The 16,541-nt window shown below is 42.0% G+C and overlaps 1 protein-coding gene across 1 annotated transcript in view; it reads right to left on the bottom strand.

The window, feature by feature from the left end:
* LOC311233196 (beta-galactoside alpha-2,6-sialyltransferase 1-like) overlaps window positions 1-16,168 on the bottom strand; it is a gene marked incomplete at its 3' end in the record, with an annotated part of 74,851 nt that extends 58,683 nt beyond the window's left edge. Inside the window, exons 1-2 of the mRNA XM_084320120.1 lie at window positions 16,098-16,168; window positions 15,854-15,972 (exon numbers count right to left, since the gene is read on the bottom strand). Of these exons, the coding sequence (XP_084176246.1) occupies window positions 15,854-15,865 (12 nt within the window). The 5' untranslated portion in view covers window positions 15,866-15,972; window positions 16,098-16,168. The remainder of the gene's footprint in view (window positions 1-15,853; window positions 15,973-16,097) is intronic.
* Window positions 16,169-16,541: the final 373 nt, after the last annotated feature.

Consider the following 16,541-nt stretch of genomic DNA (forward strand, 5'->3'; position numbering starts at 1 on the left):
ATGATTTATATATTCCCCTTTTAATAACCTAGGCCTGCATAATACGATTTAAAATCTCGAGAATACTAATTGAAGATTTAAGTTTTCAGAGGTACAATCTTTTCAAACTTGTTTCAGTAAGTTGGAATGTTTTGTGCACAGAGACAGTAGGAATGCAGAGAGAGAGAGAGAGAGAGAGAGAGAGAGAGGCTGAATATGGTAGGCACTGAAAAAAACAAAGCTTTATATAGAGAATTCCCATATATAGATATAGAGGTCTGTGTGACTGTGCTTGGTGGTTATGTATAAATGATCATAGATAGATATAGGTCTATGTGACTGTGCTTGGTGGTTGTCATGGGGCTATCCCATGCCCTATAATGGTTGCTGATGTATTTAACACTTATTTAATTATGTTAAATACGTTTTTGCCAATTTTTTCCACTGGAAAGAATAAAAAATAAAGAGAGAATAAAAACCAACCACCGGGTGATGACAACCTGTCTAGAGTATATTTTTCCACCGCTTGGCCACATCCTCACAGTGGTTATCGGTATAAATGATCATATATAGACAGTGTTTCCCCTACCATTGCCTTGGCAGGACGGCCCGCCCCGCTAACGGGATGCCCCGCCCCTCCAGAAATAATTATTAAAAAAAAATTATATAAAAAATAAAATAAAATTATAAATATATATATATTTTTAAGTTTGCTTTAATCACAGTAACGTTGGTGAGCTAGCTAAATTATACATAAATCGGTTTTCATATAAATCAATCTTCACTAAGACATTAAAACGGTGGTGCGGCACGGTCTACGGAGACGCAGAAAAAAACTACCAAATCCATTCCTAGACAACTCCGAGACTGACTAGAATCGCGCGTAACAAGTCTCAGGGATAGATCCACAAAGAATGGATTGCACGGTGCTAATTGCACCCTTACTTACAATTCATTATGAATTGGAAATGGGGAAACCTGATGTAAACAAGACGAAAGTCTTTCTCTGGTCTGCATCCCCTTAACAATTGTGTGTATTGAGCCATACTGTATTGTACCCATTCTGCAATCTGTTAATAACATTTTCATTCAATCAATCACCTTGTTAATATTTATTTACCTAATTTATGTGCAATCGTTTCATTCCAGCTCAGTAGAGAAATGCACCGATACTAACAACCGCCTTACTGCGCGGTGCGCGTCTATGACGACACTGTTGACACCACGTATCTGTGACACGCGCCCCCCGCGAAAACACTAGTAGTTTTGGGGGCCTACCACCCCCCCTGAAAAAGATCCTAGGGGAACACTGATAGATATAGGTCTGTGTGACTGTGCTTGGTGGTTATAGGTATAAATGATCATATTTATAATAAAACACAAGATACTTGTGCCCTAATGATAACTTAATCCGTGAATTGGAATGTTTTGTACACAGAGACAGTTCAGTTCAGTTCAGTTATTTTTTATTTTGGGTTTTGGACACATAACAATGGTCATTCCATAAATCGCCAACGTTTTACCAGCTGCTATTGCAGCATTGTCCAATTGTCCAAAAAGGGCTAGGGAGAAGCACTAGGCTTGTCGGGCCCTACCCCTGAAGACTTACGTTCCGTTTTTTTTTATTTGTTTTTTTATACATACATAGTACATACATAGTACACATTACAGTACACACATATAGTACACATTACAGTACACATTACAGTATAGTATACCTGCAGTATATAATAGTATATATAATACATAATAGTGTATACAACACATATATAATGTGATATGAGATATATAGTACATGATATATACAATACAATATAGTACCATAGTATATAATGTAAATAATATAGTTTAATATAATATACAAATTAATTATAATATGATACAATACAGTATCATATGTATTTTTTTATTAATATGCAATTAAAGCTGCTCTTCCCTTCTGTACCTATCGAAAAAAATAAAATTGTCTAGATTTGAATTGATTTATGTTTTCACAATATTTTAGTTCATCCTCTAGCCCATTCCACAGGGTGTAAGAGGAGATACACATTATTTTCAGGTTGGTTTTCATCACAGGTTTTTTAAGTTCAATGGTCCTCTGAGGTTGTATCCCCCCCCCCCCTCTTTATGTTGTTTTTTTATTGGATTCTATTATATGTTGTACCACTGTATTGCACATCGTTGCGGGCAAGACCACCCGCATTTCATTGTATACTTGTATGCCGTGACAATTAAAACTCTTGACTTGACTTAACTTATCCAGACATTTGCTTCTTACATTTACCGGTAATTGATTATTTCTTGCTTTGTACATAACTTGCAGAACTTCAAAATGTGTGATTGTAGAAACAGTGTGTGTGTGGTCCCGATATCCTGCATTGTTTATTACTCTTATTGCTCTTTTTTGTAGGATAGTCAATGTATTTATGGTTGTTTTGTATGTGTTACCCCATACCTCTGTGTGCAGTAATGGTTTTGATTGATTGATTTATTGAAAATGTTATTAACAGATTGCAGAATGGGTACAGTACAGTACAGCTCAATACATACAATTGTTAAGGGGATGCAGACCAGAGAAAGACTTTCGTCTTGTTTACATCAGGGTCCCCCATTTTCAATTCATCATAACATATATGACATACACGACATACAGATAGACAGTACTGCTACATCTATACATTTATGACATACCAGATTTGCAAATACAGTACTGTTTGTGATACAAAAAGAGTCCAGAAAAGAGTATATACATTTGACATAGAAACTGTACATTGGAGGAGGTTGGGTAGGTGGGGTGGGGTTGAGTGGGGGGGGGGGACTGTACATTGGAGGTGGTTGGGTGGGTGGGGTGGGGGGGGGGGGGGTTGGGTCGGATCATCATCAAGGTAAGGCAAGATCATTGCACAGTACAGAGTGTGCAATGAGTTGGGATTGAGTACATGTCTCACCTTACTAATAAGGTGAGACATTACTAATAATGTTCTTTGCCATCTTAGCTCTCACATATTCTATATGGGGTTTCCAGCAGAGTTTATGGTCTAAAATCACTCCTAGGAATTTATTTTCATATACTCTTTCTATTCTATTATTATCTATTATCACCTGAATGTCTGTTTTTATCCGGCGGTTTCCAAACACCATAAATTTTGTTTTATTTAGATTTAACGATAATTATTACAGTAGAGGTGGAGTACTTTCTCGTGATATTACCAAGTTAGTTGGATTGACTTTACAGTTGCCAATACATGCTGTTATCCAAGAGTTATGTAGGTTCTTCGTCTCAAGTGTTAATTTCTGTGACTTGTACCCAGCTGGCACTGTGCCATCCGGGATCGTCCAGAGCGCCAGAACTCCTCACGATGCCCTCATTTTCCATGTTTTTATTTAAATATTTTCTCGCTCTAGTTTCAGCCGGGCCTAACCGCGCCTGGAGTCAATTTGTTGTCCTCAATGCATGATGTAATGTAGCAGCCCCCCCAGGCAGTCAGTAGTCTGGATGACAGACGTGTAAAGTAGTTCATTAGCAGTGAGCATCTCACACAGCGTAGAGCCAGAGAGATCTACAAAGTGGGAAAATGCTTACACACACACACACACACACACACACACACACACACACACACACACACACACACACACACACACACACACACACACACACACACACACACACACACACACACACACACACACACACACACACACACACACACACACACACACACACACACACACACACACACACACACAGACCCCTCCATGTATTGTATCTTTTTATAGCCCAGATTTAGCCCTGTAGCTATATTTAATTAACATTCTATGTATTACAACTCATTTTGTTTAAATTGGGGCTGTCAAAGTTAGTGTGTTAACACAAATGGCGTATTAATACCACAAATTTTTTACACAAAATAAATACTGTATATATTAATTGTAAATATGTACACACATTCAGGCTACGTTTAGACGGAGAGAGTCTGAACAGAAACCGCAAGAGTCGTCTTACGTTTCACTTTTAATTTTGCGTTTAGACTATCGTTTTGGGATGGAATTCTCCGTGCAGACGAGGCTGTAACGACTCCAGACGACTGAGCCCCGCTGTCACACGATTGGCGCATATGTCACATGACGTGCTGTGAAGACCCGCCCTACTCTGCCTCTGATTCGACTGTGGGTGGGGAATGTGATTGGACCAAAGCAGAGTCACTCACAGACAGTGGGTCCAGTCACGCCGCGGGACAGATTCTTGTGTATTTAAAAGTACTGCCAATGTAGCCTTCAGGTGATCGCCATGGATAGAATCAGACATGCTTTGTTTACGCTTCTAGATGTGATGTAAGCAGTACACGCAACGAGAGCCTTGACAACCCTTTCCTCATCGTTTTATGCGGTTTGACAGTTTAGATGAGAGCGCAAAGGTATATCGTTTCTAGGAATTCCACCCTGGAAGGTAGTCTCACTTTTTTGCGGTTTCACCCCGTAAAAACGCCGTTTCCGTATAAACGAAAGGCACATCTAAACGAGGCCTCAGTCATACCAGTTCATATATCAAGAAAATGCAAATGTCCTTTTGGTGAGAGACTTCAGACAAACATTTCTGAGTAGATTTGAATTACTGATGTGCATTTCTTGTGTGTATGCGTCTGTCCCCCAATATGCCCAGACAATGAAAATAACCTCTCACATTGTACGGTGTAATGTTAGTTGACCAATGTACCTGTTGTAGAATGTGTCTGTTGTTGCAATGCATTAACACAGTCAGTGCCAACCACATAATATTACGTGTTTGCTCGCCAGCGGTTGAGTGCCAGGCCACGTAATATTATGTTTTTGGATAGTTTTTCCTTTTTTCGATTTTAATATCCTATTCAATGTCAGGGACCCGTATGTTGCCAGATCCTCCCAGGTGGCAGTATCGAGAGTGCAGTAAACCCTGTTCCAGACCCTGTGTTACACTCAAATGTCTCCGGGCGCAGTTTTTCAGTAGAGGGAAGGCTAGAGGTTCAATTGGTCACATCCAAACGTCTACGGGACATCTGATGCATATGTTGTGGTGGGTTATGTCGTGTGCCAAATGGACATCGGATGGAGCAGATGGCGATAAAACAATTGAAATATTATTTTTGGAATACTCCCGATCACAGGTAAGGGTCATCTGACGTAAATTCTGGCTTGATTGTGCAAGGTTTTCATACCGATCCAGCTGATCAGCGTTTTTAGTGTTCAATACGAATGCCGTTACTGACAATCAAATAATCAGAAACGACACCCCCCCCTTTCATGCATTCATGATGGGACATAATACCTATGATATAGATCAGATTTCGGAATAATAGCGTGTACAGGCAAGAAATGGCAACGTCTATAGTGGAATTGACGTATATGGCTATAACTCAGCATTTCGGGAATTACCCTAGACCGCTCTAAAACCATACTTATATTCACCACGGTATAACACGGGAACGTATGGATGGAAACATTTATTCTTTTTCACATATTGAATGATGATAGGTGATGTCAAATGGGCCATAGTATTGTATCCATAGCTATAATATAGAATATAGTTATAGCTCTACAAACAAGGTGATCCACTTCTATCTTTTAAAGCGTGGCAGTGCTAGAGCTGGCCCCACGTCTAATTCCCAGCGGTCAATAACTAGCATTTCCTCTTATTTTGTTCTTACCTGGGATTCAGCAATGTTTTCTTATTGTTGCTTTTCTCTCAGGCAAGACCAAATTCTAAGAGTGGTCGAGAGCACTCTTACCCAGATAAGAAACTCTTACCCAGATGAGAAACATTTCAAAAAGCCTACCATTCATAATAATAATAATAATGCATCAGATTTATATAGCGCTTTTCCTAATGCTCAAAGACACTTTACAAAACAAACAATATAATACAATACAGTTTTAGTAGATAAAATATATATAAAAAGGTGAGAGAGGAAGGAGTTCATGGGTTGAAAGCAAACCATTGGTCAATTGCCCCCAAATACGACTTTATAAACCCAGAACTTTTCAATAATTATTATTATTATTATAACTTATTGCGTGCGTTCTGCTTCTGAAATGGATTATATATTGCTGTTAGAACAGTTAGATGCTGGCTGCCCAGGATAGAACGCATATTTACAACGTGTCGTGAGACGTGTGTGTGTGTGTGTGTCATTTTGAGATCAGTCGCAAATCACTTCCTGTTGAAGGGATCAGATGCCGAACCACGGCTGTTCGCCTTATAAGGAGATGGCGGGCATGTCTGTATGCAAATGAATTTAGCGCGAATGCACATGTCCGTTTAAGAATGAGTGGGATTCATCATGCAAGACACCTGGGTACGCACAGATTTGGACGTTAAGAACGGCTTGATGAATGTGGCGGTGGCTTTTCTTATTGTTCTCTTAACTCATTGACCGCTGGGGATTAATGAGCACTGCCCCACTTTAAAAGATAGGTGTGCGTCACCTTGTTTGTAGATTCTATATTCTATATTATAGCTATGGATACAATACTATGGCCCATTTGACATCAACTATCTATCGTTCAATATGTGAAAAAGAAAAAAAAATTCATCCATACATTCCCGTTTTATACCGTGGTGAATATGAGTATAGTTTTAGAGTGATCCTGTCTAATCCCAGAAAACAACGCTATGCAGCACTACGTGCATTTCACTAAAAGCGTTGCCGTTTCTTGCCTGGACATGCTACTATTCTCAAATCAAATCTATATTATAGGTATTATGTTTCATCATGAATGCATGAAAGGTTGGGGCGTTTTTTGATACTTTGATCGTCACCAATGGCATACGTTGTGGAGTAACATTACACATGTTGCGATTGAGGTGAAGTCATAGTTGGATCACAGCAGGATTGATATTATAGCCCTTACCTACACTAGGATGTACCCCAAAAAGAAAATTCCAATTATCTGATCACGAGTCCCAGTATTGGTGTCGATCGTGTCGCCAACATAATCTGCCACACATCATGCATCGGGAGCATTTGACGCTTCTCAATCCGATCGGGACAACCGCTCCACTTGCCCGACAAAGAAAATTCCACCCGGAGACATTTAATCAACGCACAGGCCAAGATACAAGGTTTTAAAGGGTGCTCGATACCGCCACCTGGGAGGATGCGGCCGGTGTTGCACTTTGGCAATCTCAGGATGATTCCCCATGTTAACCCCGACGTCCGTGTGCCTGTAATGAATAGAAATATCGAATAAAAGAAATAACGATGAAAAACCGAGTATACTCGGGTTTTCGGGGGTCCTGGCGCTCAACGCATGGCGAGATAACCCGACTTTACTCATAGTTGCCGCCCAATGTGTTAAGAGAAAAAATAAGAAAAGCCACCGCCGCATTCTTCAACCCGTTCTTAACGTCCAAATCTGTTCTTACCCAGGTGTGTTGAATGATGAATCCCACTCATTCTAAACTGAATTGCGCGTTCTCGCTCAATTAATTTCCATACAGACACGCCCCACGAGCTCATTATAATACGAGAGCCGTGTGCAAAACTTGGGTCTGCATTGCATGAGCGGATCCCCATATTCAACAGGTAACTCTGGCACGCTACCAAAATTTGATCAGATTCAAATGTATTGTCATCATACAGCACCTAGAGCTATATAGTGGAATAGACTGCATTAATATTCCATATTTATACAGTCTAGTTGCGCGCTCCTGGCCACCTACTGCGGACACACACACATACACACACACATGTCCATGTGGTGGGAAATACCAGACCTGTCATCTATCTCTCTGAAAGGTCCCTGTGGCTAAAACCCAGAGTGCGCTCAGAACTTGTAGGTGTGGAGGCATATGATTTAACCGGCGTGTGTTTATAATCACATGTTTGGTCATCTCACATCACTCGTGTGTGTTGTTATGTAAGCTGTCTCATCCTTTCGCCTCTCTCTCCCCCCCTCTCTCTCTCTCTCTCTCTCTCTCTCTCTCTCTCTCTCTCTCTCTCCCTCTCTCTCTCAAATCCATTTGGAACACAGTGTGTGCGACGCGGGTCAAAGTCAGTTGTTTATTTATACATTTTTACTGTTTGCATAAGAGTTCTGGGGTTTTTTAAGTCGTATTTGGGGGCAATTGACCAATGGTAGGCTTTTTTTTCCCTCATCTGGGTAAGAGTTTCTTATCTGGGTAAGAGTGCTCTCGGCCACTCTTAGAATTTGGTCTTGCCTAAGAGAAAAGCAAAACTAAGAAAAGACTGCTGAATCCCAGGTAAGAACAAAATAAGAAAAAATGCTAGTTAAGAACAAAATAAGAGGAAATCTGTTGGCCCATTGAGCGCTTCCTGCTCAGACAGTGGCCTGCTATGCGCCATGCGTAATGAACGGATCTTTGATCCAGTTGTCCAAATTTTCCGTGCTCTCTCTCCGAAATTGTTCAATGAGCCCTTTGTAGTGGCTACAAAATAGTTTTTTGCAACATTCTGTTCCTACAAAAAGCCATCAAGCAGGAAATACCCATCTGCTGATTATCCTGGAGTGCCACTAACGGAGTCTTAATCCAGCTCATTATCAGCACATTTCTCTGCCAATGGGTTGTTTTTGTCTACAAGGAAAATCTGCGCTTCTTCTCTGAGTTAAAAAAGGCGATTTAATACTCTGCCTCGAGATAGCCACCTCACTTCAGTGTGGTATAGCAGCTGGTTATGCGCAGAGCCCATTTCATCGCGGCCAAACGGCACCGCTTCTGACAACAAACCTATCCATTGCGAGTCCAGGTTACACACAAAAGACCAGACCCCCCTCCCGCGATTATAAATGCGCAGGATGTAGTGAGATGTGTATTGGAATACTATGTGTCGGCCTCCATTGATGAAGGGCGAGACATAGCAAATACACACAGCTGCCAGGTGGAAAACTCGATCAGAGTTTTTTTAATTTATTTTTTATTTTTTTTATCTACCTGTCATCTACCCATGACCCCACTTTGGGTCGCGACCCGTAGTTTGAGAACCGCTGTTCTAGAGGCATGCTTGCCCATATGATCTATGTTGTGGTTCCTCTTGTGTTCTAGAGGCATACTTGCCCATATGATCTGTGTGAATTGTTCATCTACCGTCATGCTTTGCCTCGGCTTGTAACATGCGTTGGCATTCCTTGCAAATCTACCGCTGTGACTCCATATCCTGGTCTTTAATTTGTCAGCTGATGTGGGGCCGCTCCTATCTGTAAACACTTGAAAGTTGAAACACTTCTCTGAAGCCATGGTTCCTTGAAAAACATGATCTTATACTTTCCTGAGCAGCAGCTGTCAACATCCCATTTAAGGTACCCATGTACATGTCAAAATACTTCCCAAAGGTCAGTGAATACCACGACCACAACACCAGAGGGAGGGGAGTTCATACTCTGGAGGATATTTATGATAAGAACGGCCTCCGTGCGTTTCAGGATTTAAGAGAATTTTATGATCTTCCCGGCGAGTCCTTCTTTCTTTACCTTCAACTAAGGTCAGCGCTGAGGGCGCATGGCGTGCCATGGGCTAAAGCTTTGCACCCACACCCCTTCCTCAGGCTCATAGTGGACAGGACGACCTCCAGAGGGTTTGTCTCCACAAATCATGTTAAACCCAGATTCGGCTCAAACAAGGGACTAAACACATTTCGCAATTATGCCACATCAATGTGGAACGCCCTACCCAAAGCTGTAAAGGAATGTGAATCACTACCCACTTTCAAAACCACTCTCAAAGAGCACCTACGGGAGACTGCAATCCTAAACTGGCCCCTGTAAATGAACAGTAAATGTCCTAACCCAATCATACATGAGACCCTCTTCTTGGGACCAAGTAAGGTTTCGTCGATATTCCAATGTACAGTTTTGCTTGTACAGTTTCCCCCATTGTGTGTATTGAGCTGTACTGTATTGTACCCATTCTGCAATCTGTTAATAAAGTTTTCAATCAATCAATCAATCAATCCCACACTGATACCACGGAGCCGACATGCCTAGAAGGGCAGTGAATGCTTTCAGTTCAAACACAAAAGTGTTCATATCTAGGAATATTATGAGCATATTCCCTGCTGTGTCAACAACATTTCCAAGTTGCATGCTGCTATATCTGCTATATCTGCTATAATCTGTGATAATCTGCAATATTTGTTTTTGCACGAGTAGGCCTACCTGCTGTCTCTGTGAGAATATTATAGGCAGCTTTGCCTATATGGTTTGCAGGTCGCCGACTTGCCGTTTCATTGGGCTATTTAGATTGGGTTATGATAAAAATGATATGAGGAGTCAGAAAGGGGAACGCAGAGAAACACACACACACACACACACACACACACACACACAGAAAGAGGAGTGGCGTTATGGGAGAGCGAGTGGAGAGAGATAGAGAAAAGGGAGGGAGGGAGACAGCACCAGGTGTTACAGAGAGAGAGAGAGAGAGAGAGAGAGAGAGAGAGAGAGAGAGAGAGAGAGAGAGAGAGAGAGAGAGAGAGAGAGAGAGAGAGAGAGAGACAGAGAGACAGAGAGAGAGAGAGAGAGAGAGAGAGAGAGAGAGAGAGAGAGAGAGAGAGAGAGAGAGAGAGAGAGAGAGAGAGAGAGAGAGAGAGAGAGAGAGAGAGAGAGAGAGAGAGAGAGAGAGAGAGAGAGAGAGAGACAGAGAGACAGAGAGACAGAGAGTGGCTGAATATGGCAGGCACTGAAGAAACAAAGAGGCCGAAACCAAAACTCTTGCTTTATATTGAAAATTCCCATACAAAGATAGAGGTCTGTGTGACTGTGCTTGGTGGTTATAGGTATAAATTATCATATACAGTAGATATAGAAGTCTGTGTGACTGTGCTTGGTGGCTATAGGTATAAATGATCATATATAGAGGTCTGTGTGACTGTGCTTGGTGGTTATAGGTATAAATTATCATATACAGTAGATATAGAAGTCTGTGTGACTGTGCTTGGTGGCTATAGGTATAAATGATCATATATAGAGGTCTGTGTGACTGTGCTTGGTGGTTATAGGTATAAATTATCATATACAGTAGATATAGAAGTCTGTGTGACTGTGCTTGGTGGCTATAGGTATAAATGATCATATATAGAGGTCTGTGTGACTGTGCTTGGTGGTTATAGGTATCAATTATCATATTTATAATAAAACACAAGATACTTGTGCCCTAATGATAAGGATAAGTGCTCAATGAAGAAACCCAATCCCCTTATCAAACATTACTCATAGTGGTAAAATAAAAAGGTCATGTGTGTGTGAGTGTGTGCGTGCGTGTGTGCGCGCCCCTTTCCCCATGATATCCACACGCTATACTCCCTATGCTATCCTATGTCAAAAATAAAACAATTCCTGATACCAATAGCACACATGAAACCGCAACAGCAGATATAGAGGTCTGTGTAACTGCTTGGCGGTTACAGGTATAAATACTCAGAACACTAATGTTTGTTTTACAACTTTCTTACTTTGTGAAAACATGAATAAAACATATTTAGGAAGAGGCATAATAAACATTCTATTATGAATGCACATTATCAAAGGTAAATTCAATGTAGAAAGATGAGTAATGCTGTCTCTGCTACAACACTCGTGCTACAAGCCACAGCAGTTAAGCGAGGTAGTCAAATCAAATCAAATCAAATTTATTTATAAGGCCCGACAACACACGTTAATGTCCCCATGGGTAGCAGTTCAGCAGGGTAGCCGTCATGCACAGATAAGCTGTGTGGACATAGCGTAATAAACAAAGTCAAAGTCAAGTCAAGTGTTCCTTTATTAATCCCCTTGGGGGAAAATATGTGTCAGAATAGCCATTACTATGGAAGGATTATATCCTTGAGTCTGGCGCCTTAGACCACTCGGCCATCCTGACAGCCACATGCTCACAGTTCCACCCTGTCCATCCATGTTAATTATGTGAAGGAACAATAGCCACTCTTTCACTCAAACCCAAATGGGGCTTTTCCACGGGGCAACTTGAAATATTCCCAAGGCATCAATCTATTCTATCTAATCTATTTGAAACTGCCTAGTCAACTAAATAATTTCCATTAACGGCAGAATACCAAAGGCGTGAAACTCCTTCAGTGACATGAGATAATGGCCCTTCTGGTCAGCCCTGTATGAAACCAGGCTGTAGTCAAATGCCCAATTATACTACGGGTCACTCAACACACAACAGCTGACACTTCTGATCCTAGTATTACTCAACTTCACCCTGGGCATTTGTTTTGATCCACTTTTTCTCCCCATTTTCAGTTGTTCTCCCATCCCAATTTCGTATTTCCAATTCTTCCCTCCCCTGTCTTGAACGTTGCTAGACTATGCCTCCCACTGGTCGGCTGTAGTGAGGATAGAAGCCTTGCATCACGTGTCCCCTCCGGTACACAAGGAGGCAGCCTGTCGCATCTTTTCACCGCAGCAGCTCGAACTCTCAGTGGCGAGGAGTAACGCGTGGGAGCCCCCGATACTTCCTGTTTCCGCCGCACCGGCGTCACCCAACCGACCTGTAGGAGTCCAATCCCCACCCACCGGCTTTCCCACCCTCTAACACTGCCAATTGTGTTAGTATGACAGCCGGCCAAGCAGGTAGCAACGCCCAGAGCTGGGCTCGATACCAGCATCTCCTGCGTTAGTGGCGAGCACCTTGCCCACTGCGCCACTCAGCCGCCTTCACCCTGGGCATTTGCAGTGTATTATACCAACTGACTGTATGATAGTGTGTCAGTCCACTGCTACTGAAATACACGTACCTAGGCTGGGTCAGAGTTCAAGTTCAAGTTCAAGTTTCTTTAATAGTTGTCATACAGAAGTACAGAATACTTCTTTTTTTTTTTTTTTTTTTAATCTTTTCCCCCCTCCTTTTTCCTCTGATTTTCTCCCATCCCAATGTTAGTCGTTATGCCAATTCCCAATCCCCTTCCTGGTCGCTGCGCACTTACCCCCCACAGTCGGTCTGGGAGAGTGGAGGCTATCACATGCTTCCTCCGACACACGTCTAGCCAATCAACCGCTTCTTTTCACCTGGCAGCGCGGACTCTCACTGAGAGGGCGTAGCGTGTGGAAGGATCACACTATCCCACTTAGATCCTATCCGCGCTTAGCAGGCGCCCCGACCGAACTGTAGGAGTCGCTGTTTACAACGACCCGGACCCACCCCGCCAGCTTCTCCCACCCTCTAATACTGCCAATTGTATTAGTATGAACGGCCAGCCAAGCTGGTGACAACCCCGGAGCTGTGAGCTGCATTCGAACAGGAGAATCCAGCGTCTCCGGGGTTGGTGACGAACGCAATCTCCGCTACGCCACCTCACCGCCCCAGTACAGAATACTTTTATACAAAATGCTTCTTACTGTTACGCTCCAGAGACTGTGCTAGACAAGATAAGTATGAAATAAAATAGTATAGCATGTAAAATAGAAGTAAAAATAGAAGTCACAGTGTTCAGTATAGACATATGTACAATGTTTGATGCAGAATAGAAGTAACTGAGTTACCATACAATATACAATATACTATGCAATTTACTAATATACAATACTATATAGTGCAAAGCAGAAATGGGATGAGGTACAATTTAGGTACAATTTACAGTAAGGTGTACGAGTTGTAGTGCAAATTCTTTACCAATAAATATAAAGTGTGTTTAGGTGTTCTAAAGTGTGGAGAGTGGGTGCTGCAGTGTGTTGTTTGTTTAAAGTGAGTGTGTGCGTGTGGATGTGTGTGCTGTGTGTGCGCTTCCCCTCAGCAGTAATCTAGGGTTGCACATGTATAAACTCACTCAGCCGGTATTATCAGCCAATAGCACACTGATAAAAGGAATTCCTTACAATGGCAGCAAAGTGAATGCATAACTGTGTGGCCAGTTTTAAAACAGTGTTTCATGATTTAATTCAAAATTCTAATGCTTTTCTATAATTTTTTCTATTATTATTCTATATATCCATGTCTGTCTGCATATAATCCAAATAATTCTATATACTATTTATACACATAACCCCTCTGTATGATAGAATGTACAATAATGCTGTATATACCGTATATATATATTTATTCTTACCATATATCTATCTATCCACCTGTCTATACCTGCACATAATTATTTTACATATCTATATTTATATCTGTAGCTACATATCCCTTACCCACTCTTACTAGTTACACTGCTGGCCAGTATGACTACTACCATAGTGTCTTACCTGTATCACTGACTGACTGTACATATTATTGTTACAACTCTGTACATACATCTGATTAGCACTACAGTAGTACTAATTTATATATTTCATACTCAGTTTATTAATCACCTGTACATTGTATATTACTATAATACTATTGCACTTTACTGTTACATTTGCACACTGGTTGGATGCCAATTTTATTTTCGTTGTACTTTTGCTGTATGATGACAATACATTTTAATCTAATCTAATTATCTTTGAAAGACACAATATCTCACGTGGATGTTATTTGAAGCGTACGGCTATTTATTTGTGTGAGAATATATAGGCCTATATCACACTTTATATTGGTGGTATTTAAAAATATATATGTAAGGGATAATGTATAGCTACGAGGTCATTGTCACAAAATAATTGACCGACACGGAGTTTAAAATACAGAGGCGCCTTGCCGAGGTGTTTTAAACGTCAGTGAAGGTCAATTATTTTGCGACAATGATCGAGTATAGCTATACATTATCCCGCTTATTACATGGCTAACTTACTAACAATATACCCAATTCATTTTACATCGACAAGACGAGATCAAATGCAGACGCAGTTCTGTTCTGTCGCTCCCGCTGTCATCGTTAACACACACTCCGCTGTCAGTGCAGCCGGCAGGTGTCTGATTGGCTGCACTGATGCAGTGTCAGTGGGCTTGATTGCGAACAGCTGTGCACAGCGGTCATTATTGTTCGGCAGAGGTCCGTTATGTAAGGGATAATGTATGGCTACGAGGTCATTGTCGCAAAATAATTGACCGACACGTAGTTTAAAATACCGAGGCGCCGCGCCGAGGTGTTTTAAACGTCAGTGAAGGTCAATTATTTTGCGACAATGACCGAGTAGGCTATACATTATCCCGCTTATTACATGGCTAACTTACTAACAATATACCTAATTCATTTGACAAATCGCAGTTGTTCTGTGGCTCTGTCAGCCCAAATAAAGTGATTATTATTATCGCGGGCAGCCTGTTCTGGCTCCGCTGACACTCCGCTGTCAGTGCAGCGCGGCAGGTGTGTCTGATTTGCTGCACTGATGTGGGCTTGATTGCCAACAGCTGCGCACTGCGGTCATTATTGAAAAAACAGCGGTCATTATTGAAAAATAATGGCCGCTGTCGGGGGGCTATTGACCAATCACAAGCAAGCATTTCGGCGAATGTGAAAACGCCATGTAATAAAATAACAATAATGTATGACCTGATTCTTGCTATAAGGATTAGTGGTGTTAGTGGGCATCTTGCTGAGGATGACACGGTATTCAGTGATCCCAGCCTCCTATGTATTTCAAAGGTAGTTAGAATTATTCTAAAATGAGTTAGGTCAACTACTCGTACACAGTCGTCTACACACAGGATTGGTTCTCAATGTGGGGTTTCAGGGACCCTCAGTCAGTGGTCCTTGGGGGGGGGGTTCTAGGGGGTCCCCAGAAAAAAATGGAATAGTTAATGATCTATTTCATTCACTAAAGGTTTGAGCCAATGGGAGGAGTGGAGAAAGTGATGTTACTTTCTCCACTGGTATATCAGCCATAGAATCTGGACTTAAGATATTTTAACATCAAACGTCTTGTCAAATGTGGGTCTACGGCCTATGTGTAACAATTCGGGGGGTCCTGGCTTGACAGGTTTAGAACCACTGGTCAACGGGAATGAGGTGCACCTTACCTTGTAGCCCATGTTGTCTCCTCTGGTCAGGGTTACTGTTGTTGCTTAGTGACTGAGTTCTACCTGGATGTCTCACATATCTCCTTCCCCGCTAGCAGCAGTCCCCATGGCTTCAAGTTCTGTGGATAAAATCACAGTCAGGTTTATGTTTAAGATGCTGCTTGACTGATCGGACAGACCGCTTGAGACAGAGATATAAACAGATGAGATATATGTCTTTGTGTGCAGCTATTAACCTACTCACCGATGCAAGTGATGCTCCTCCGTACACGGTTACCGCTGTGCGCATCGCGGGGCATGGACGTCAATTTAATAATGCTATAATAATAACGCCAATATTTATAGCACCGTATTCCTCGTCAGTTGCGCGGCCCCCCGGGTTTGTTATCCGCCCGAATGTCGGATGCCGTCGGCAGCATCTGGGGGAAATAATTATGCGGGTCGGGCGGATCGAAGGGACCGCGGCGCAAGTGAGTTGGCGGGCGCTGCGACAAAAAAATCCCTAGATTCCTATATTCGCATCATCTGCGCAGCCAGCAGCGAGGCACAGGACCCGCATCTCCCTCCTCTCTGCAGAGCCGGAGTGAGGAGGGTATATCTGCAGAGCCGGAGTGGAGAGACGAGGAATACAGCCTAGGAGGGGAGGAGGGCTTTGCATCATCTCTCACCCTGCTGCGAGGAACAGGCG

This window comes from Notolepis coatsorum, assembly GCF_963971535.1.
Source record: "Notolepis coatsorum genome assembly, chromosome: 8".
Lineage (NCBI taxonomy): Eukaryota > Metazoa > Chordata > Actinopteri > Aulopiformes > Paralepididae > Notolepis > Notolepis coatsorum.